At 48.5% G+C, this 24,488-nt stretch overlaps 1 protein-coding gene across 9 annotated transcripts in view; it reads left to right on the top strand.

The window, feature by feature from the left end:
* Window positions 1-23,900, top strand: part of fbxw7 (F-box and WD repeat domain containing 7) — a 133,399-nt gene extending 109,499 nt beyond the window's left edge. For 6 of the 9 annotated variants that reach the window (XM_031559325.2, XM_031559324.2, XM_031559322.2 and 3 more), the window contains 10 exons: window positions 3,319-3,401; window positions 4,698-4,839; window positions 6,716-6,850; window positions 8,464-8,587; window positions 8,811-8,968; window positions 9,461-9,574; window positions 16,880-17,061; window positions 18,117-18,342; window positions 19,343-19,553; window positions 21,093-23,900. In XM_031559325.2, the coding sequence (XP_031415185.1) occupies window positions 3,319-3,401; window positions 4,698-4,839; window positions 6,716-6,850; window positions 8,464-8,587; window positions 8,811-8,968; window positions 9,461-9,574; window positions 16,880-17,061; window positions 18,117-18,342; window positions 19,343-19,553; window positions 21,093-21,361 (1,644 nt within the window). In that variant the 3' untranslated portion in view covers window positions 21,362-23,900. The remainder of the gene's footprint in view (window positions 1-3,318; window positions 3,402-4,697; window positions 4,840-6,715; window positions 6,851-8,463; window positions 8,588-8,810; window positions 8,969-9,460; window positions 9,575-16,879; window positions 17,062-18,116; window positions 18,343-19,342; window positions 19,554-21,092) is intronic. The other 3 variants (XM_031559326.2, XM_012831805.3, XM_031559330.2) reach the window with 1 other exon arrangement.
* Window positions 23,901-24,488: the final 588 nt, after the last annotated feature.

The raw sequence follows: 24,488 nt of genomic DNA, 5'->3' as shown, positions 1-24,488 counted from the left end.
GCCTCCTGATTGCGTGCCACTGATCCTGCAGTTTATTGGGAATGATTTTGATTCGCTAAAATACTGCCAGTTCCCTTTCCCTCTTGCGCTTATGCATACATGTCAACGGAGATGTGTTTGTGGTAACACGGACGTCGTTATTGCAAATCTTACATAGTGCTGTTTAAAGCGGTGTGCCCATTGCACAAATGCAGTTGCACCGGCACCTCACGGATTCAAGGAAGCCTCAGCTCAGCTTCCTCCAATGTCCTCATACACAGCTGAAATCACAGATGGAGTCGCCACGGCGTCTTAATTTTTCCCACGCTAAGCGTAGTGATATAGTTGAAAGCGTCTCGTACGAATTAGTGTGCCAAAGAAAACTAATTTGTGATCAACCGTTTACATTAGGCTATTATTTGAGGATCACAGTAGACATGAAGGCTCGTTAGTGTAATGCGTCTCGAACTGAAGTAGTCTAACCTCATTAGCTCCTTCATACCTAGTTGTGACGTGTTTTTAAATTTGAATCAGTTTCGAGAAAACGGCTACTTTTGTAGACTCATTTTGGGCCCTTGTATGAAATTGTATCCGTATACGGCTATTTATTTATTTATTAATCCGTGCATTCATGTATTTGTCAAAATTGCCGGTTGAAGGATGCCATCCCTCTCGTGTTTCCTAGCTGTATGAGATAATGGGTTACTGTGTCAAGCCCTTTTATAGGGCAACGTAAAGGGAACCCTTCCATGCAAATTAGTTTATATTGTGAATTGTACGGGCGCAAGTGATGCGCCTGAGGGAAAGAACGGACTTCGGGGGGAGAGAGAGCGTGTTCTAACGCATTAAAACACAAGTTTCGCAAGCTACTGTGCTTCAAAGTAATGATGACATTGACAACTGCCTTTTAGTGAACCGTTTTATCATTCGGATCTCAAGGAATCAAGGCCTGTAATTAGACGATACCCCGTTGCACATGATGGGTATGAAACAAGCAATAATATGACACTGCCATGTTGACAGCAGTGTCATATGGACAATATATACCTGAGCCACATCAATATGCAATGTTGATGTTGACTTGAGCTTGCTAATGTAGCTTAAATCTGTTTCTTAGAAACAGTTTTTGGTAACTTGATTATGTGTGTTGTGCAAAAAGCAGGTTTTCTCCTAGTAATCAGGAGGCACCATACCCAACCAGCTATTTGCAGATGGGCTGTGATTTAGTCAAAGACTGGCATTTCAGATAATAACAGATGTGCATGTTATTTTCTCATCTGGATGCAAAATGACTACGATGTTGAGTGTATTTCGGTCGTGTGCTCGCCTCTAAATGGATGATTCCTCATGATGACCACTAGACCCGAGAATTCGACAAGCAGTAGAAATTACCTTACCTTTCCTAAAAAAAAAGTGTAAATTTGTACTGCCCTAACCTTGCCTATTGTTTAACTATGGACAGGGAGTCAGTGAGTGTTAGTGATGGTAACCGGTGGTTTACAAACACTATGTTCTCACCTCAACTTGGGTTACCTTTACCCACCGGGTCCAGCTATACCCACATTGCTTGCAACAGGGCTGGCAACAAGATTGAATTTAGAATTTAGCTGAGATTGGAAATGTTTTCTCGCCCAACCAATTTTTCCACCACCTGATGCATCTTATTACCCTGCTATGCTATGTCATTTCTCAGTTAGGCCTGTGGACATGGTCCACGTCATTTTAGATGATTCCTTTTGAATCCAAGCTTTTTTCAGTGCTTCTCCACCATGCCATTGATCTTCAGTGCTTCTTTATGATTTTCATTGATTTCTTTCATAATTGACTCTCTGGTGCCTGTGGATCTTGATCTGTCTCCCTCTCTTCCCATTGGCTTTAATGTAGTGAGGCTCTCAGAAGGGGGTCTGCATCAGACACAGCTTTGCTCCACTCACCCAGGCTGGGCCTGCCCACTGATCATGGGAGCTGAGAGGCTGAGAGACCTGAGAGACTGGGTTCTAAAGCCCACATGGAACCCCCTGACGTCCTCTTATGAGTCACCTTTCATTAGGCGCCATAGCTGGGGTGTCTGTGCATCTGGTCCATGTTGACCATGTTAAATATTTTATCATATGATTGATTATAAGCTCTTGCTAGTGAATGCATCCATCAGTTTCTGCTATTGCAAGAGAGCTGTGCACGAGCTTGTTTGTTGGTGTGGGGTTTGCGTGCACCTAGGAACATCATTTTCCAGAATTGGAATTGTCTCACAGATTCACATATCCTAGGGCACTGCCTGTTCCCTGTGAACGGTACTAAAGAGTGATCATGAATCAAGCAGTGTGTGCGGCCCCTCTTTCAGTCTTTCCCTGAAAGCCTGTTTATTTCAGCATAGGCTCCATTTGAAGCATTGTCCTCACCGAAAATAGTTTTATTCAAATGTGTTTTTTTGGTCTTGGTCTGTGAGTGTGGACACTGAGGCCTTGTTTAACAAGACTGGATGTCTCCGTAACCAGGGTGCTGCTATGCACGGAAGCACGAGAGAGAGATTGCTTGTGTGTTTGTAAGTGAGAGAAAAAGGAACAGAAGGAGGACAGTAAAGAATGGGGTTGCTCTATTTTTTTCTCCCTCAGCTGCAGTATAAATCAAGCTGCTCTCATGGCTGCGAAAAGATGCCCCTCGTTATCACACCCCCATCATGTTGGTGGGTGGGTGGGTGGGTTCGCGTGTGTGTGTGTGTGTGTGTGTGTGTGTGTGTGTGTGTGTGTGTGTGTGCGTGTGCGTGTGCGTGTGCGTGTGCGTGTGCGTGTGCGTGTGCGTGTGCGTGTGCGTGTGCGTGTGCGTGTGCGTGCGTGCGTGCGCGCGCGTGCGTGCGTGCCAGAGCCACTGTCCAATCAGAGACCCACCCTCATTGTGGAGCTGAGCATCAGGCCACCCAGAGTCCTGTCCCCTCTCCTCTCCTCTCCTCTCCTGGCACCAGGCTCTCATGCTGCTGCAGCACACAGAATCCCAACCTGCACAGAGCAACGTGACCTTTTATCTCCATGTATGAGCAGTGAAAGGCTCCGCTCCCCACTGTAATCATATTGATTCACACCGCACGCTCCACAGCGACAGTGGCGACACAGTCACAAGCCTCATGTTGAATACATCATAATGAAAATCCCCACCAGCATAGCCCTGGTACTTACTTGTCTGTGGTCTAAGATGAATGGCGGTGATTTCCTTCTGTTTTCCATGGAGTAAGAACTGATTCAAACGGTTAAAGAAGAGGAGGTTTCTACTGTATGGTTTGGTGTTGAGAGTCCTCAGCCTGTTATTGCGTCGAGTTAAATGCTGTCTATGTCCTTTCTCTTGCAGATGAAGAGAAAGTTGGACCATGGTCCCGAGGTCCGACCCTTCCCTGCAGGGAAGAAACCCTACAAAGGCCCGGAGTACCCAAGGTAAGACAACAAAACATTCACGGGTGCAGAAATGGAATGGATTACATAGCCCTAAAATTGGAAGCATTTGTTTGGCCCGGGTTGTTTAATGGCCGTGTAGTGAAATATGGATGTTTAGTCTGGTTGCAGCACCTAGTGCCTCAGCATCAGAGAGAATGGTTGTGTTGTGTTAGTCATTCTGAGTGCAAATGATAGCCGCCGCTCCTTACGCTTCAAGCTGAGCAGGCTGATCCAGGCCCCTTCTTCAAGTGGCTGGCATCTCAAGTGCTCACTGCAGCTCGATCCTGGCCACCAGGATCTGTATCCTCCACGGCTTTTCGCTCGAGTGGCCCGTTGGCTGCGGCCAGCTGGTAATTGTGCAGCCTTGGCTCCCCTCTCCCTCTGAAATCCCATTAAAGATGAATCCATTATGAAACAGACCTCGCCTGCTCCCATGAAGATTGTCGCTAAGCAGGATGGATCCATCTCTGAAATTGTGCCGTTGAATGTTTTCATTTTTTTATTTTATTTTTTTCCTCTCTTGACATAGCAATGATACACCCTTTGAAGTTGTCTGCAGTTTGAAGGTTTAAGCTCAGGGGCGCGCAGCCTGCTGACACCGAGTGCGATTCTTTTGGCATTATGCTCACTTTGAAGTCTCCAAGTGAACGGATCAAGCAGCGCACCAGTGTAGCAAAGAAAATATGCAAAAAGTGTGTGTGCACCCGCAGGGTAGAACCTATTTGGTGGCCAAGGCAATCAAGCACAATCCAGGGAGAGGTGTAGTGAATCTCAGGGGTGAGCGTGAAATGTCACTTGAAACACACAGAGTTGGCGCTCAGTATGTGGATCGCCTTTGCGTGGTGGATAAAGAACTGCGTTGTCTGACCCCGGCGTTGGTGGCAGGGCTGTGTGGGGGGGCGCGGGCGCGGGCGCTCAGACGGGCCAGTCGTGAGCTCTTGGCTCCGATTCAGGCTGCTCAGCTCATTAGTCTCGGATGCAGAGCGTTTCCCACCGCCCAGGCTTTTGTAGTGGCGGTACAGTTGTGATTAAATGCGGGATCAGATATCCACACAGGCTGCCGCAGCAACTCCGCTAGCTCATCCCACTTCGAGCGACCGCTAATGATTCCCACACGCACATCTCTGAAGGCTCAGCACCCAAACAAACTCCTCTGTCAGGAAATGCTTTCACTGGTCCTGCCTGGTCTTTGATGCCCATAGACTGGAGTTATTTCTGTGCAGCACCCAGAGAAAACAACTTGGCGTGATGCACAGGTGGAAGTAGCGTTGTGTTTTTTGTCTTGTCTCCTCGCAGCCCCACAGGGCTTGTCCCGTACTCTGGCACTCCCACCACGTTCGGGGCCATCCGGGCGGCCAACGGCCAGGGCCAGCAGCGGCGGCGCATCACCTCCATCCAGCCCCCCAGCGGCCTGCAGGAATGGCTCCGCACATTTCAGGTGAGCACCCCACGTTACCGTCACCCCTCGCTCCTCACGGCTCACACCAGCCAGAGGGGCGCCCCTCACACGGCTGAACCACCAAGCAGCCGGCACCTTCTCACACAGTTTCATCAGATGCTTTCCCCACAGCACAGAGAAGGCCCTTTTCCTCCAAAGGAAAGTGAGCTGTTCTGGCTCATTAGTGCTCATGTGCTGCCCTTGTCCCTGTGCATCCATAGCACAGCTGTGCTCTGCTTCAACCCGTCTTGACGGGAAGGGTGTGGTTTGGACTCAAACTAAATGTTTTTTCACACATCTTTGTTTAGTAAATCCCCATAGTTGGCAAGCACTTGTTCCTGGTATTTCACATGAACAGTAACAGTATGCCATACAAAAGGCCAGTGATTTATCAGCCAGTAGAACACAGCTCTTTGCGTCTGTTTTCCTGCTGTCTCCTTTCATAGTGGCTAATGATGAAGATGAATCAGCCTTATTCATTTAAGACACGGTGATGCTGACGTTATTGCCATACAGTTGTGTGAAGGGGTCCTTTGTCAACGCTGCTTATACTCTCAACACGATTCAGTGGTTTTAATCAGTCACCTGTTCTCATTCTTTTCACCATCTGTTCAAAACAGCATGCACATAGTCAACTACTCTTAAGTGAATCATGTATTGCCTCTGAAATGAGCACTATGGTGAAGAACTGAACCTGTTTTCTTATGTTGTTGAGCATCATTACATTTACAGATAGTTTGTTTAGAGGATATTAGCACACACCTGTTTAACTATTACTTCCATTGCACACATTGAGTCACATAAGGAGCGAGCATTGACCATATCAGACCATGTCTGTCCACTGCTGGTAGTCAATGCTGCAAGGTCTTTGAAGAGAGGACTGGTGACTGGTGTAGTATGCAGGAACAAGCTTCAGCACTATACACTGGTGCCTTTGGAAATGAAATGATTCTAAACCCACTCTGATCCTTGTTGCATAACTCTAAATGCATGGCTTGAGCTACAGAACCAGCACCCAAATGGTGTTAATCCTGTAAAATAGGTGCCGTGCACCATTGACGGGCTCCCACATGTTGACCTGCCATATTTAAATATGGCATAGCCAACACAAAGACTTAATCCTCTGCTTGCATCCCAGGCATTCATATCCCACTCCTAACTTGCAAGTCCCTAATTGTATTTGGACTGATTGGGGAAATGTTCAAGAGAGCCAAGTTTGAAGCATCAAATGATGTGCAGTAAAGCCTCAACTGTTAGGAGCCATAGCTGAGTTGACTAGAAACATGAATCGAGATGGAAACATCTGTTAGAGTAGTTTATGAGCGATCACCCAAAGGATTCCTCATTGCAGATAGTCTGCTCAGTGCAGCTCCGTAGCCATGGGTAACCCACCCCCGGATCTGCTCTCCGAAACCCTTTGAACTTTGGACTTCTCCCACAGTAGCAGCCTGCTCCAGGGGCTGAGAAGCCAGGGCACTAAATTACAGGTGATTTCAATGGGCAGAGTTTTCCTTTCCGTCATAAACATGCCCTGTAATCATGATTTCTCATCAGGCAGCTTTTCCACAGGAAAATGACTTGGAGTGAGCGCCTCAGCAAAGCCACTTCTCTGTGCTCTGGGGTTGTTTTTGAAAGAGCTGAACACATCATGGAAATGTTATTTTTAACAAAGAAAAAAACATGGAAGAACTGGAGGCTTTCATTGATATGCTGTCCACAAACATCTACCTAAGGCTAATCTTGGTCCAGTGAAGCCTAAGAGACACACATAAAGCCAATTTACACACACACTCACAGGTGTTCTAGTTCTATGGTTCCTTGACAATTCTGTGTGTACGTGTGTGTGTGTGTGTGTGTGTGTTTGTGTGTGTTTCAGAGCTGGAGTGGTCCAGAGAAGCTGCTGGCATTGGATGAGTTGATAGACAGCTGTGAGCCCACACAGGTGAAGCACATGATGCAGGTGATCGAGCCGCAGTTCCAGCGTGACTTCATCTCACTCCTGCCCAAAGAGGTGAGGACCAGATCCCCAGAGATCACCAGCAGCCAACACCCCATGCCTGTCATGGCAGACCGCTCTTCTGTCTGCCCTCATGTATCGACACCATTTCCAACAGACAGGAGGCATGGGTTTATTACTAGTCTTATTTGTCCATATTCTAAAAATGATTCGATGGTACAAACAAGGACACACCAATTTACACCTTATTACTAGTGTACCTTTATTGACGTTTTTAAACTATTAAGCAGTTTGTAATTTGTGGAGTAAACAATGTTAATTGTAATTAATGTTCATTACTTAGCCAAGGTAGCATTAGGCAGCTTTAGTTAGCTAAATGTAGCCAAAAGAAATCTGGACAAGTCTATCTATTTTACTAGTCCGACATATTTTGTATTTGCCATGGAGTAACAGACAATTATTAATGTCAAACCCTGTTGAGCTATTAGGGGTCTTGAAGTAATAAATTAGTTTCACATTATGACTGGGATGAAAGGCAATAGGAAGACGAGTCCCCTCCGTTCGGTAAATGCTTCAAAATCCCATGCCCTCCAACTGGCTTATCACACAGAAGTCTGTTGACTCTTCACTGTTTTGAATTTTGTAATTAGTGCCCATAAATTCATGCAGATGAACCTCTCCTTCAGCGCAGATTCCCTTAATCCCTTCAGCGTGGTTGGAGATGCCATTCACTGCTGTTTTATCAGTCAGAGAGCAGAGCAGGGCAGACAGGCTGGGGAGATGTGCCTCCCGTGGCACAGGAACTCCCCGCACACTCTTTAGCAGCCGAGAGACTGGTGGCAGCACTTGGGTCTCTTATCACAGTGTCTCACACTTGGCAGATGCAAAGGATGGCTGGATGTGACGGCTGAAATAAGGGGAAGGAGGGGGGTGTGTGTGTGTGTGAGGAAAGGTGACTTCCGTCTCCTCATACGCAGTGACACTCAGTCAACACACTGACAGAGGTTGGAGACAAAGAGGGGGGTAGAGAGGGAATGTGATGGCACAATGGAGGCACCTGCAGCACCCCCCCCCCCCCCCTACCCCCCCAACCCCATACGGAGTCCCAGCTGCCTGCTTGCTCTTTGGCCTGAGACATGAGATGATGAGAGACACTTCTTTTTCAGAAAAGTTCTCTCTTCTCCCAGCCTTTGTCTGTCTCTCTCTCTTCTGTTTACTCTTGTACTGATTCTTTACAGTTTGGATTTTGTATTTTGACAGCCATCACCTCCAGGCAATTACTGTAGATTTGCCTGTTATGGTGGCAGGCTGAAAACGCCCTGTTTCCTGAGACTCTGCCAACTGTAGCCTGTCTTCCATAAGCGTAGCCGATCGCTAAGTGCCATCAGCTCATGTGCTTTATGACGGGCCCATCTTTCACTCGTTCCTCTCTCAAATTTCACCGGATTACGGCTCAGTCTTTTTTAGAAAGGCAGGATCAAACCAGATAACAGTAAGATTGAATAGGAACCCCCAACTGAGAGAGTATGTACTACAAATACACCCACTCTGTGATCCTGTGCCAATGCGTAGACTAACCACGCTCTCTTTCTCTCTCTCTCTCTCTGTCTCTCTCTTTCTTTCTCTCTCTCTCTCTCTCTCTCTCTCTCTCTCTCTACCTCTCCCAGCTGGCGTTGTATGTGCTGTCGTTCCTGGAGCCGAAGGACCTGCTGCAGGCAGCACAGACGTGTCGCTACTGGCGCATCCTGGCAGAGGACAACCTGCTGTGGAGGGAGAAGTGCAGGGAGGAGGGTAAGTGTCTGAGTCACACCCAGTTATCCATGCATAGAACAAAGCTCAACCAGTAACACCTAATGGCAGAGGTTTGATTATGCTATACATACGCCATCTCTGTTAGGATATGACATGACATGGTCATTTTTGATTTGTCAACAGTCTCAGGCTATGGCTAACAGGATATTAAGGATTGTTTACGGTGAACACTGCTTTTTTTTTTTTTTTTTGCATCTGTCAGCTTTCACTTTCGTTCTCCTAGGTATTGATGAGCCTCTGCACATCAAACGGCGGAAAGTGATCAAACCCGGTTTCACGCACAGTCCCTGGAAGAGTGCTTACATCAGGCAGCACAGAATAGACACCAACTGGAGGAGAGGAGACCTCCGATCACCCAAGGTAACCTCACCCCTCCTAGTAGTGACCACAGGAAAGTCACTTTTGTGTGGCACATATGTGTAGTTTCACTCCCCATTAAGCTGTTAAGAGTGAGGATGTGAGTCCTGGCTGTCATCAGTCTTCTGCTCCTGCTCCTCCTCCTCCTGCTCCTGCTCCTGCTCCTGCTCCTCCTCCTCCTCTTCCTCCTGCTCCTGCTCCTGCTGCTGCTCCTGCTGTGTGTAGCTTGGCAGCAGCAGCAGCAGCAGCACAGAGGCTGTGCTCTTCCCAGCCACCACCCCCGATGTGAGCGCACTTCCCAAACACGCTGTCATATCTGCTGAGCCAGCGTTCCTCTGACCCAATATCCCAGCCCCCCCCAGCGTCACACTCCAGCTGCTCAGGGGGGGGGAGGTCCCCCTCTCTCTCCCCCCGCGGTGCCCTTTGATGCATGCTGAAGAGGCATCATTATGGAGCCTCATGTTTGCGCTCTTCACCTGTGCCCCACCCCTGCAGGTGCTGAAGGGCCACGACGATCACGTGATCACCTGTCTCCAGTTCTGTGGGAACCGCATCGTCAGTGGCTCCGATGACAACACGCTCAAAGTGTGGTCAGCAGTCACCGGAAAGGTAAGCCTGAAGGCGTTTTCAACCATTAACCCCCTTCACTCTCTCTGACGCATTCAAATCTTCACACACAGATCTGTGACCCCATAGAAGCAATACAGCTCCCAATTGGTTTAGCGTGAATACATTTTGTGGCTTGGACTCGACTGTGCAGGAATCGTCACCTTTTCAGTGTTATTGGACGTTGAGCCCCTTAAAGGTTGTGCAGTAGACACTCCTGTGTTCTAGCATCAGAGTGCGTATCCAGGGGATGTGTGACAAGCAGGTTGATTTCAGCTGGTATGGATCTTCTGGCATGGCCATCGATCACTGATGTGACGGTGTGAACTGAAGGAAGGAAATGAATGTCTGTCCCTTCTACTCCTCCACTTCCTCCTCATAGAGAAGCTGTGTACTCACACCATCAGCTGCCAGCCTTGGGGTGTGTGTCCTTCATCTCCCATTGATTTTTCAGTTTTAAATGGGGTGTTGGTGGGGTGGGGGGTTGCTGGAGGTATCACTCAGTGTGGAGGACACACCCCTTCCCTGCTGCAGGAATAGCAGCCACCACCAGCCATCATCTCCATAGTCATCTGGGACATTGTTGTGTTGTCAATTATTTATGACTGACATGAGTCACTGTCATGTTAACTCTGTGGTTTGAATTCACCTCTAAAGGGCTTCTTGAGCCCCCCTCCCCCGGCCCCCCCCTGCCAACCCCGCCATCTTCCTGCAGAAAGAGAGACTGAGTGTGTGTGTGTGTGTGTGTGTGTGTGTGTGTGTTAAATGGAGTGAAAGGGCTGTTGCCAGCAGGCTTCTTTAAGTATTCATTGGTGAAGCCGATGCAGTGACACGGACCCCGTGTGACTTTTATGAGCTCCCTTTGAAAGCGAGCCATGTGGTTGGACGGGAAGGACACAGTTAATCACCCTCTCTTCGCCCCAACCCCCCATTTTCAGTCCTCCATTTTCACCACGGCTCTAATCAAAATTCCTCTTTTTATGTCCTTCCAGACGGCCCTCTCCCCTTTCCCCTGCTTTTAATGTGCGGGTAAAGTGTGTGTGTGTGTGTGTGTGTGTGTGTGTGTGTGTGTGTGTGGGGGGGGTGGGGGGGGTGGGATGTGTCCCCGCATCATGTGCCTATTTGGGTGCTAATTTAGGACTGAATGGCGATCAACATGGTCTAAGGTTGTCTGGTTTTGATACACACACACACACACACACACACACACACACACACACACACACACACACACACACACGCACGTAAGAAAAAAGAGCCATTGATTGGCGGTGAGCCTGGTGTGGGGGATTAGTCTGATTGTGGTGCGGCCCAGTGGAAATGACTACTGCGTGTCTGATGAGAGGGACAGCAGATGGCTGTTGTGCTCCGCGCTCCGTGACGAGGGTCGTAACCAGGGGGCTGGCACGGTGCCAGGAGCGTCTGACGGCACACCTAGCTGCCCTCTAAAGGGAATGCCTCTGCTTCTCTTTGTTCCACTCATTTAAGCTAAGGCCATCTGCAGTGCAGGGACTTCTGCACTAAACCGCTAAAGTAGCACCAACCTCACCAGCTAGTATACCTTAATTCAGTTTGGGCTGCTAGGTTTTTCCCTTTCTGCTCTATCGCTCAGGCAGGCACTCTCTCTGTATCTGTCTGGTTATGTAAAGAGGAAATAGAAGTAAAGGTTCCCCAAAAATCACAGTACTCCTTCAGCTGTGCAAGCAAAGTGCATCTGAGGCTGAATCTACGTGTTTATATATCTATGTCTATCCATCTATCCGTCTGTGTGCTGTCTGTCTTTCTCTCACTCTGTGTGTGTGCTACTAATGAGCATCTCACACTGTCTACAAGCGTTTCTCTTCGTGTGCCTCTGTTGGTTCTGTGGGAGTGTTTCTTTCTGCTGTACAGTCTCACTGCTCACAGGAGCCCAACCTGATTCTTTTCTATTCACATGTCCAGGCCGAAGCCTGATCAATACAAACTGTGAGAGAGAGGGAGAGAGAGCCTACAGAAGTTTTGGCTCGTTTGAAACATTGAAGGCCGTTTCGACCGTTTCATCCGTTCTGCTTGCCTCTCCTGAGCGTTGTGCGCAGGCTGAGTGCACGCACGCGCACTGTTAATTTGAGATCGTCCTTCAGGTGGGTTTTGCAAGGTCTCCATTCTCCTGCTCAGTTTGATTTCTGGCTGCGTTATTGGGAAGATAAGCAGCCTGGGTGTCGTGGAGGGCTTTCTCTCTCCGGCTCCTCTCCCGGAGCCGTGGCCAGATCTCTGGCTTCATCAGTCTCTCTGAGGAACCCACTGGAGTACTGGGCGGGGGGGGACTGAAGAGGCTCCGTAATGAATTGAAATGAGATTACAGATTATCAGTGGAGAAAATGGCTGCTCTCTACCCTGGTGCTATACAGTCCGCCAGTTTCGACGGCCACATGCTCCTTTTTTTCCGCCATTTCTGCCCTTCCTCCTCATAAGCAGGCCGCTTCTCCAAGCACCCATCTGTCAGGAGCAGCAGGGCTCCCCGCTTGGCAGGTAGACGGCACACGCAAGTCAAAGGTGCGAGGCGCACCTGAGGCTCCTCTTGGCTCTCAACCTGCTCACAACACCACGGCTCTCCAGAAACTGTTGCAGGCTAGAACATCAACCTGCCTGAAGCAGGGAAATATTTGACATAATGTACAATACCGTTGCAGGCTGTATGCAGTGTGTTCCTGTACACTCTGTAGCTCCTTAAACCCACGCCTGACATATTTGGGGGCAGAGAATGTTGTGTGTGTGTGTGTGACTGCTGCAGTTGCCTCACCAGCCTTAGTGCCGGCAGGCAGTCATGGTTGTGTTTCTAGAGGGAGGCATGAGGGTATGAGACTTTCACTCTTCTCCATGACGAGTCAGATTATGGACTATGTGCTCTTCCAGCACTGGCACATGGAGGCTGTTGATCGTCTGATGTGAGTGAGCGAGCGAGCGAGGCCCCTTGCTGGGAGTAATGGGGAAATGATAGCAAGGGCAGATTAGCTTCAGACGTATGATCTCAGCGCCTGAATCCCGGCCCTTTCAAGCTAACAGATAACGCCAGAGCAGGGAGGACCCAGCCGGGGCGCATTTCACCGATCTAGGTGTCGTCCCAATGGCTCTACGCCTCACCTCAGAAGGTGTCACTCCTAATAAACATCTGCGCACGCTGTGGAAGGATACCCTGGACAAGGCACTCCCCAACTGAGCCAGGATAGGGGGGAGCTGTCAGCCTCCATCTCTTTCTTTATATCCACCTCTCTGATTTACTGCCTCACTCACTCTCCTCTCCTCTCCTCTCCTCCCTCTGTGATGGTGCCCACATGTCTCACTCTCCTCTCCTCTCCTCTCCTCTCCTCTCCTCCCCTCCCTCTGTGATGGTGCCCACATGCCTCACTCTCCTCTCCTCTCCTCTCCTCTCCTCTCCTCTCCTCTCCTCTCCTCTGTGATGGTGCCCACATGTCTCACTCTCCTCTCCTCTCCTCTCCTCTCCTCTCCTCTGTGATGGTGCCCACATGCCTCACTCTCCTCTCCTCTCCTCTCCTCTGTGATGGTGCCCACATGTCTCACTCTCCTCTCCTCTCCTCTCCTCTCCTCTCCTCTGTGATGGTGCCCACATGTCTCACTCTCCTCTCCTCTCCTCTCCTCTCCTCTCCTCTGTGATGGTGCCCACATGCCTCACTCTCCTCTCCTCTCCTCTCCTCTGTGATGGTGCCCACATGTCTCACTCTCCTCTCCTCTCCTCTCCTCTCCTCTCCTCTGTGATGCTGCCCACATGTCTCACTCTCCTCTCCTCTCCTCTCCTCTCCTCTGTGATGCTGCCCACATGTCTCACTCTCCTCTCCTCTCCTCTCCTCTCCTCTGTGATGCTGCCCACATGTCTCACTCTCCTCTCCTCTCCTCTCCTCTCCTCTCCTCTGTGATGCTGCCCACATGTCTCCGGTGCACTGGAGCGGAGAGGAGAGGCTCCCCTGGTGCCTGTCACTGAGCGGCACCCTGTGAGGTCACACAGCTGCTAAAAGGCAGATCAGGAATCCCTGAGCGATCGGAGCTGTCACTTTAGATTCTTGCTATCACACTTTAAAGAAGTCATCCATTACTAATGCGTCATGAGATGATTATGCTATTAATGTGGCATATAATATTAAAGAGCTGTTGTAAGGGGCACTCATTTCCGAGTAGTTTCATGTATGTTTAGGCCCGTTGTTCATTTTCATAGAGCACTTGAGCAACATGGCTTCAGACACGAGATGTCTTTTGGTTGTTGACTCTGTTAAGGGAGATGAAGAATTTCTCACAAATTGGACACTCCTCTTCCTCGAGGTCATCCTCCATTGATATTTACTGTTAGGCATGAAATCGCCTCACAGCCAACACCAAATTACAGCCGTCAGGAATGTGGAGGTCAGTGGCTGAGGAAGACTGGCGCTGAAGATCACGCCCTCTCAGAGCTCAGTCACACTGCAGCTTCAGATGGGAGCTCTGGGAACGAGACAGAAAAATAAAACAACATACAATCGTGGCCTCTGATTTATTACCGCTTGTCCTTGAAGTCTCTGGGTCGTGCATTTTTGTTGTTTGTTTTCTCTCTCTATCTCTCTCTCCACTCATCCTTTCTCCAGTATGACTCAGGCTGCATCCTGGCTGAAAACCAACACCTCTCCATGCTTACTGCCGCATGCCAGAAGCTCAGACCATCCCCCTCTCTTGTGTCTGATGTTAAGTAGTCCAAAGTCAGTGACAAATATCACCAAAGAGCCCTGTTTTGCAGCCTCCTCAATACGCTCTGTGTGAACACAGTGTAATTACCCTTAGTGATCATCGCTCACAATGATGGAGCGCTTTCTTACGCAGCTGCTGTTTAACCTCTACTGCACTCCTGCCAAATAACTCTTGCAATATCACACTACATTTCCCATGATTCTCTGTATTGTTCTGCTTAGTCCCAAAAAGCCAATTTGAGGATGCCCACTGGTCCCAGATGGGCTGGCACAGCTCTGGCTCATTGTGTTGAGTGTGAGCAGGCCAGAGCAGCTGCTCCACGCAGATTGCTCAGCAGCTGAGCGCTCACAGGCACAAATCATACACGCCACGCCAGCCCATCAAAGGGCATCGCAAAGGTACACGCCACAAATGAGCGGTTGCAGAATGGGAAATCAGCCGTGATGTGCCATACAGGAGGTTTGTCTAGGTTCCAGACCATGGGAACATCTAGAAGTGGCAGCCACAACAGCTCCTTGGTCTTTGAGTTGTGGGGGAACTGTATTCTTTTGAACACTTCCCTCAGCAACCTCTTATTGCTGTCAGGCAAGTGCCTGTTTTTCACCCTGGATCCAATACAGACACACACAAAAATGCAAGAAATGTAATGAAAATAGAGCCCAGGATAATGCCACCATCTCTGCCTTCAGAGGACTCCAACAGCTATTTAAAAGAATGTTAATCTTCAGTTTGCCGGCTGCCAGGGGCAGATAAACAGACACCTAAGCCATTTCATTTCAAAGGTCCTCTTTCCAGACTAGCTGAGTGGGCTCTAATCGGCCAGGAACAGTCGAAGGCTTTGTGGACACGGCTGGGCTATCCAAGTGCTATGGTTCGCTCTCATGTCGAGAGATTCATCGCCCTGGTAACACACACTCATTACGGAACAGAAATGCTCATGTTTAATTCAGCCGTGGCCTCATCAATATTCTGCCAACGTTCCCACTGCACCCCGTCTTCTGGGGGATTTCAAGATGGGTACGGCGGATACATCACAGTGATCGTACCACGAGCCTTTGCCACTGAGAGGGAGGGAGATGTCTGGTGGAAAGAAAATGGATGAGAAAACCATGATTATTTTTTTCCTTCTCTATGATTGTCCATTGATGTCACAAAGTCATTAGCACTCTCACTTCACTAAGCCCCTCGTTTATCCTCTTGGCCACTCTGGTAATGGCGTTTAATTGCCTCCAATTTGTTAGCAGCCTCAGCCTTTTGTTCCCCTTCCTGCTGACCAGGCTCTGGCTGCTGTGACTGGGGCTACGGTGTGTAGAGACGCGGAGGTCATGTAGTGCTGTAGAGAGTTAACAGAGCGTCACTGTTTATCACCCCGTAAAAACAGCCCATGGCCACCTCATGCCTCCACCACCGGGCTGCTGTGAGGACCATCGGCAGGTTTATGGCCCCTGTCGTAGAGGTTGGCCGCCCCCAGCCTGCTCAGCGGAGCCACAGATCATAACACCCACAGAAGGCCCAGGAGAACAGTCTCCATCCAGTCCTAATTAAGTGCAGCGTCAAAGTGCTAATTAAATTTACCTAATACCGTCCCCTCTCTCAAACAGATCGGGAGATTTTCATGATCAATAGCTAATCTGTCATCTGAAATGAGACGATGAGTTATGGCTGCATTAGTAAAGTTTCCTCTGAAGCAGAAGGAATTAGCCGCTTTCGTCAAGACTAGATAAGGAAAAAGGGAATTGGGTAGGTCAAAGAAAGGTCAAAATGATATTTGTTCCTCCACCATATTATAGAGGGTGGAGTTCTCCTTCTTTCTAAAGGTTATTTCCATTTATTTTGTGTGCCCTTTCCTTCAAGGTTCCCGCCCAGTTTAAAATGAGCTAAATCGCTACCTTAAGACAGATCAAATGTGTACATCCTCTCATCACAAGCTCATTATTAAGGGTCAAACCAAAGGTCCTCTTCAGGATTGGGCACTGCCTCTGTGAGTTGGTATACCATAACCCCATGGAATAGACTTCTGATTGTTCAAAGCTTGAGATTACATGTTATCCCTGTAGGTCACAGATGCATTGAATAGAAGGATCCTCCTCGAAATGCATTCTTTTCTGCTACCTGAGCACTGTGGAGGCCATGATTCTACTTATGTTATGGTTGCTGCACTTACATATGTTCATTTGTACATGGAATTGCAACATTTTGTCTTTCCTGAAGCCCCTTACAAATGTAGTAATTTGATATTTTCCATGTAGTATGGTCCAAAAACCTGGAAGGTCAAATGAAACTCATTAAGAATCTAAAGATTGTGTCACAAAAGGGAAATGGGTCTAGAAACAGATCCAACAAATCCAATGGCCAGTGAAGGATTCCCTCAGCTTAATGTGGTCTTGGTATGCAGTAGATAGATAGATAGATGGATACTTTATTAATCCCGAGGGAAATTTAGGATGCGTCCAACTGCCAAATCCAATCTGAAGCTGAGACCAGAACAGCTGCTACTTGTTAATGTGTAGTTTCAACATTTGTATTGATTTCATAGAAAGTGTTTTCTGTACGTGTCCATGAATCTAATGGCTGCCATCTCTGTTGTTGTGTTTTCAGTGTTTGCGGACGTTGGTGGGCCACACAGGTGGCGTGTGGTCGTCCCAGATGAGGGACAACATCATCATCAGCGGCTCGACGGACCGCACGCTGAAGGTGTGGAACGCCGAGACGGGGGAATGTATCCACACGCTGTACGGACACACCTCCACTGTGCGCTGCATGCACCTGCACGAGAAAAGGTACCGTCGCCAAGGCCATACTGGCCATACTACTCCCCCACTAGCATACTAGCATACTCTCATACTCATACACTCAAGCTCTTAGAGCTCTTTGTTTGCTCGTCTTATGACGGCCATGATCTACGGCTCACTGACTTAAATGTTTTTTTTAACAAAACTCATCTGAAGAGAACCCTACATAAGGCAAGTGAAAATCAGCTGTTTTATTACAGAATTGAAATAAATGTTTTATTTGCTGGTTCAGAGGTCACAGCAAAGCAGTTTTGCCATTATATGATTCTTCAGGGCGTTTAAGATATCAAGTGGCCTTTGACGGAGAGCATTCAGATAAGTTCATCAAATGTGCATTGTGACCTACAGCACCACAGCTAACATGCACTGAAAGTGACACGGGGCACATCTGGAAAAGGCTGATGTTCACATATCAGTGCACAACAATGTGCTCTCTGGGGTGTAATGCTTGGTGCACAGACCCCTGTGGAGGCCTCCTGTCAGCCTCAGTGCGCCCGTGCCCGCTCCCGTGCCCGCGCCCGTGCCCGGCCCTGGTGTTCTTTCTGCCCAGGGCCGTGCAGGGTCAGTGCAGCTCCTGATTACTCACTGTGCGGAAAGGCCTGGTGCACCACCGAGAAACAGACTGCCCTGGAAGATTCTAGATGGGAGGTGGGGCGAGTGAAGGAGGCAGGGTAGCGGAAGGTTCCAGAGCATGATGCCTCTGCTGTCTCGCTTGCTCCACCCTACACTAGAAGAGGCGTTCTGTCTCAGCTGAAATGTACTAAACTGTTATTTATTGATGGTGGACTTGTATACAATCTGGCGTTGAGATGAAAAGGTTGTGGCTCACGTAGTTGGATTTCCTCAGGGGGAAATGGAGATGGATCTCTTCTGGCAGGACTCGAGTGATATTTGTCTCAATAGGCGTGCTTGCAGAATAGAGTAAATCCCATTGATAAATGGCATACCCACCTAAAGGTGAAGTTCCTATACAGAACAGTCTGCAGTCGGTGCATATAAAGACCTTAACTTCATCTTCCCCTCCTCCCTCTGCCTGTCCCCAGGGTGGTGAGTGGGTCCCGGGACGCCACGCTGCGTGTGTGGGACATCGAGACGGGTCAGTGCCTGCACGTGCTCATGGGCCACGTGGCGGCGGTGCGCTGTGTGCAGTACGACGGGCGCAGGGTGGTGAGCGGCGCCTACGACTTCATGGTCAAGGTGTGGGACCCTGAAACCGAGACCTGCCTGCACACGCTGCAGGGCCACACCAACAGAGTCTACTCCTTACAGGTAGGCAACTTGGCCACACGCACACACACACACACACACACACACACACACACACACACACACACACGCATATGCTCAATAATACACATAGGAATAAATCAATGCCAATATCAAGGTCCAGACTCCAGATGTATTGGAATCATCAGCAACCCTAATGCGTTTACACAGAAAGAAAACTAGTATGACTCATGCAGGGCAGTAACCCCTGTCTGGCTTTCCATAAGCCATTTTAGAGAGAAGATAATGTAACATCTTGTTCTGTCTTGCTAGCCTTATACTGCCAACCATTATTGTTTAGAAATATCCTTACTAGCTTCCAATATCAGACGGATATACATAATGAGTATATACACAATGAGTCAGAAAATGTTTCACTGTCTGTCATTTATTCATCAGTGAATGTCACCATAAAGTAAGCATGAGGACGCCCAGAGGGAGGGGGTGGACCTTAGAACAGTGTTTGCACTTTAAGCACACTTTGCTATGCATGATTTATACCAATTGTGGGATTTGAGATGCAACAAGTCTTGCATAACTGGCATCCAAGCACATATTTCTTGTGATTCACTAAACAACATGACTGGCCAGCAGCAACCAGCATCATAGTCAAATCTGTAAGACGTCGCCCAGGGATCTGGCTGCAGTGCTGCTGGTAGTGTGTGTTTGTGTGTGGGGGGGGGAGTGTATTAAAGGTTAATGCATTCCCCAGCCTGTCCTCTGTGCCTGTCCTCCCAGTGATTACACTGCAGTTTAGCTCAGGCCTCACTCCTCTCTGAGGGCACAGAGAGATGCATGCCCAGATAGATGGATCTGCACAATGCTGCCATAGAGATAAAGTTTATCACCAGATCTCTTTGGGTCATGTCGCCTTCACTGGGGAGACCAAAAAAAGGTGTAGTTTTGGTTGGAGTGTAACACCTGTGGTTGCTGTTTTAGTCGACTCAAAGGTGTTGCGTGTGAATGTGACTCAGACCTGAGACTGTGTCTTTTCCCCCCGTAGTTTGACGGTGTCCACGTGGTGAGCGGCTCGTTGGACACGTCTATCCGCGTGTGGGACGTGGAGACGGGGAACTGCATCCACACGCTCACCGGGCACCAGTCCCTCACCAGCGGCATGGAGCTCAAGGACAACATCCTGGTGTCTGGCAACGCCGACTCCACCGTCAAGATCTGGGACATCAAGACGGGCCAGTGCCTCCAGACACTTCAAGGTGACCCACGTCAATTCATTTCCCCAACACTGACCCCCACACTCATAAAAGTAGCCAGTGGTCTAGTGGCATTTCCTAAAGAGGTGCTGAGGAACCGTGGAAAGATTGCAGTACAATGCTATGGTGTTAGAAGTCACAGGTCTGCAAGCGTTGTGTTCATAACTTTAGTTTGAAATGCCTTAGTCTAGCGTTCTACTCGTGGCTATTGGAAGGCAGAGCAGAACAGAGGCATCCACAGCTGAGGTCCCTCAGTGCTCGTCATGTCCTTTAGCTGTGTTCTGTGTTGTGTGACCGCTCTCGCCCACTGATGCAGTCATCCACAACAGCTCCGGCTCTTTTATCTGGACGCCGTAATTGTGTCTCAGAGGCCCGCTAAACAGACGGGAGTCAAAAGAGCGCACAGTTCCATAAACAAAGAAAATCGAATGGTTTGCAGCGCTAAGAAAACAATTCCTGCCCGCCAATGGCCGCGGAGCGCAACACATCGCTATCATGTAGCTCTTCATCTCCAGCGCCCCTCTCTCTCTTTCCCCAGAACAGTTGTGAGTCTCGTCCTGTAACCATGCAGACAGGGGGGTGTGTGTACGCCAGCTCACTCTCGTCTGGATGGCCTTATTAAACACCCTATGGCTGCTATCTGCGCTCACCCGGCTGGCGCGGGAGAACAAAGGGATCCCCACTCTTGGCATCAGAGAGATGTGGAGGCGCAGGGCTTGAAGGATGATGAAAAGCAGAGAGGGGGTTGGGTGAAGACGTGTCATGTCGGGGAGCCCTGCGAGGCAGATGCACACGGGGGGGGGGGGGGGGGGGGTTGGGGTGTAGACGGGGGGTGTATGTAGTCTTTTTTTTGTAGGTCAGCTAATTGGGTCATTGGGCATTTCCCTTCTATTCATGATGACATTTAGATAGAACAATAGACAGGGAAACAGGATAGTTAACATTAAAGGCAATGGCCCTGGCTCTTTCTAATGGTGATGAGGACAGAGAGGGAGGTTTCTCCAGTCCTTTGTCCCATTAACATGAGGCAGTACACAACAAAGGAGAGTGAAGATGAGCAGTCTTCAAAAGGCGGCATATATATACCTCCACACATACACAGATTGAGTGACTTGTTCCTCATTAGTGGCTGTTGCTTTGAAATGGAAATGACATGCTGTTCATGGATAGCTTTTATCGGATAATTATCTACTGTTGAAGTATCAGACAAATATTAGTGGTTCTATACTAATTAGCATTTGTCTTTTGTTCTGAAATGTTTATTTTTTCTAATTGCCTGAGAATCTTTCCATTTGCGTGTAGTCTTTGTTTACATGTGGTAATTCCAGTTTAATCTAATATTACTTATTGAATAGGACATTTAGTTGTTTGTGTTGATATAAACATATAAGATATTTTTTGCTCACACAAATATGACTGACATTGTAAATGAAAGATGTGAAATAGCAATGGAAAAACTAATGCTTTTTGTTGAAGCTCAGCGTGTGATCCCACTAACTCTCCTGGTGTGTGTGTGTGTGTGTGTGTGTCTGGTTCCTGCAGGTCCCCACAAGCACCAGAGCGCCGTCACGTGCCTCCAGTTCAACAAGAACTTTGTGATCACCAGCTCGGACGACGGCACGGTGAAGCTGTGGGACCTGAAGACGGGCGAGTTCATCCGCAACTTGGTGACGCTGGAGAGCGGCGGCAGCGGCGGCGTGGTGTGGCGCATCCGTGCCTCCAACACCAAGCTGGTGTGCGCCGTGGGCAGCCGCAACGGCACGGAGGAGACCAAGCTGCTCGTGCTGGACTTTGACGTGGACATGAAGTGAAATAGGTTTTTAAAGACGGAGGGGATGATGAAGATATGGAGGAGGAGGAGGAGGAGGGGAGAACACGAGGGGGAGGGGGAGAGGGAGAGAGAGCGAGAGAGGGAGAGAAGGGTTTACGGTGGATGGCTGGGCCCCCTTGTGGAGCTCCATGCCAGGATCCATCGCTTGCTCTTTTAATTCAAACAGCAACAAAAAAAAAATGTATCTCTCCAACCACCTCCAGCCCTCCCCATCTGCTGGGTGGTGGTGGTGGTGGTGGTGGTGGTGGAGGCTGGCACTGCAGTCTCTCCATCAATCCTCTCTCTCTCTCCTCGACTGGTTGGGGGAGGTGTCGAGACCTCTGCTCTGGGTGGAAGACGAGAGGAGAGCGAGGATCAAGTGGAGGAGGGGCTGAGGTGGAGAGGACTGAACTCTCTGCAGTCTCCTCCCCCACCCTCCAGATGTGTGTCTGCAGCAGGACGCTGGCTTGCCTGCAGCGTGACAGAGACTGGTCTGCACTTGCCTGCAGCGTGACAAGAGACTGGTCCGCACTTGCCAGCGATCCTGTACAAAACCCACCTGACTTTAGCCCCCTCCACGTCCCTCACCTGAACAGAGCCCACACTGTTCAGAGCAGGCCATGAGCGAGCCAACGCCAGGCAGCCGTACACACACACACACACACACACACACACACACACACACACACACACACACACACACACACGTCCTCACAGAGACCTCCGATTGAGTTCTACACAGAGTGCTGCTTATGGAGCCACCCCCCCACAGGGTGACAGGGTTTGGGGACAGTTGCACAGGGCGAAGAGAAGAGAAGAGAAGCCTGGTGGCCTCGGCCCTGGGGCAGGTGCTCTTCACTTTCGATTCTTTTTTGCTTGTTTCCTTTTTCTTTCTTCTTTTCACCGTTTCGTTTCCTGTCTTTCAGTTTTTTCACAAACAAAAGGCGGACTGTGAATTCTTTTAGCACGCTCACTGAATTTCCTGTCCCCTCTCGTTTTGCCTGCTGTTGCCAATAGCAACACATCCCAGTATTAAGCTGTTCTTTGCTCTCCACGTTACATTCTCTTTATTTGTTGGATTTAATTTTTTTCATGTTTTTTTTTTCTTTCTTCTCTCCTTCCATCTCTTTCTCTCCGTTCCGAACACAGCTCACTGGATGTCTAGCCTCCAGCAGAGTGTGTCCGCCCATTGGCCTTTATGTAGGAGAGCCAGGACAAATGGTCACCCCAGTGCAGGTGCTTAAAGCTGACGATGTGGGGAGAGGTGGGAGTTGTGTGTGTGTACGTGGGTGTGTGTGTGTGTGTATGTGTGCATTTGAGTGGTGGTGGTGGCGGTAATCGAGCTAGCGTCACCTCAGAGCTCCTTGGAAGCGCTCTTTTTTTCCCCAGTACTGTTTCTCCCAGTGGCCAAACGGATTTCATGCTGCTAGAGAGAGAAAAACAAGGTGGAACTTTTAACTTGCTGTGACGTTTTAGTCCCAGACTCAATTCCAAAAATTGACTCTATAGTTTGGATGGAGGAGAAAAAAAATGATGCGCAATGGAAATTACAACCGACATTTTTTGTGTTTTTTTTTTTTTTGGTTTAGTTTTTTTTGTTTTGTTTTGTTTTTGCCACTGAAACTTGAGCCAAATGTGCCTCAACGAGGCTGAGAAGAGGTAAAGTCATGAACAGACAAAGACAGGTTTGCCTGAGGAGACAGGATACGATTGACATGAGCAAATTAATATGTGTGTGTGTGTGTGTGTGTGTGTGTGTGTGTGCGTGCGTGCGTGTGTGCGTGTGTGTGTATGCCGTTTGGGGTCTTGGAAAATTGTAAACACATTCCTTTGGACAAAGCTCTGTTAGCCTGTACTCTCTCAAAATGTATGTGTTTGATGGGGATTACTAAAAGAATAACCCAGTCATGGGGTTTTAAAGTGAATGAGAACTGTCCATGTAGCTGTCTTTTGAGCTTGACGTCTGTGTTTCGTTCACTCGAATGTTTTTTGCAACAGATTTCAGAGGCATCACCGTTAAACCAACTGACAGGTCTATGTGGTGACAAGGCAGAGTTGTAGTGTTTGACATGTTACAGTACCAGAGCCTCTCGTGCGCTCTGAACAAGAAGAGGGGACAAGAAACAGCATCACAGGCAAATTAATTCAAGGTGAACATAGCCAAACGATTAGTCTCATTCTCCAAGTCACACAACTCAAGCTGAACTGTGAAAGTGGTATAACACTGTATATTATAAAACAATCTTGTTCTCTCTCTTATCTGTTTTTTCCTTTTTATTTCAGTTTAATTTATGATCTGGTTTTAAAAAATCAGATGTTGGAGGTGTTTTTATTTTTCATTCTGTTCATGTAACTGCCTGGCATAACAGACAGAAAAAAAACTTAAAGGGATTGTGTATTGTTTGATTCACTTAGAATTTTTATTTTCTTATAACTTAAGTGCAATAAAATGTGTTTTTTCTTTTTCATTTCAAGCCTTTTGGTTGTGTGTGCTTGTCAGTGTGGAAGTGTCATTCGTGTTAAATAAAGCTTCAACCATCTACGGCATTCACTTTAAATGGATTAGTAACGCACACACAACACAGCTGACCAAGAAACGGATCAAACCTTCATATGCAGTGAGGAATGGAAGTAGTCGGGAACATGAAAAGCTGCCACCCAGCCCTATGTGAGTGGCCACATGAGGAGGTGAAGAGCTGCCACCCAGCCCTATGTGAGCGGCCACATGAGGAGGTGATGAGCTGCTTAGCCATAGCCCTCACACCTGCCGCTAGCAGCCACACCTCTGTACCACACATAATGGTTGTGAGTTTTGGACAAGATGCAAGTCCTCTATTCTCTTGTGGTAAATGCACACTACCCTCACATTCACCTGCACTAAATGCACTCCGTAGTGAATTAGAGACGGGATTCATAAGCACTCAAAGACTGCATTTACCAAAGGTGCTCTAATTGTCACCCAGGACCATGAAGGTCGTCTGCGGAGATGTTTGTCAATTGCTCCATCCAGCCCACGCTATGAAGGGCGTGTTCACCGCAATCAGCGCAAACATTCAGTTAATTAGAGAGTAGAAGCCTCTGGTACTAATGGAAGACCTACACAATGCTACAAGGCTACTGAAAGCTCT

The sequence above is a fragment of the Clupea harengus genome, chromosome 22, assembly GCF_900700415.2.
Source record: "Clupea harengus chromosome 22, Ch_v2.0.2, whole genome shotgun sequence".
In the NCBI taxonomy this organism is placed as follows: Eukaryota; Metazoa; Chordata; class Actinopteri; order Clupeiformes; family Clupeidae; genus Clupea; species Clupea harengus.
This window is presented reverse-complemented; position numbering and strand designations above follow the sequence as displayed.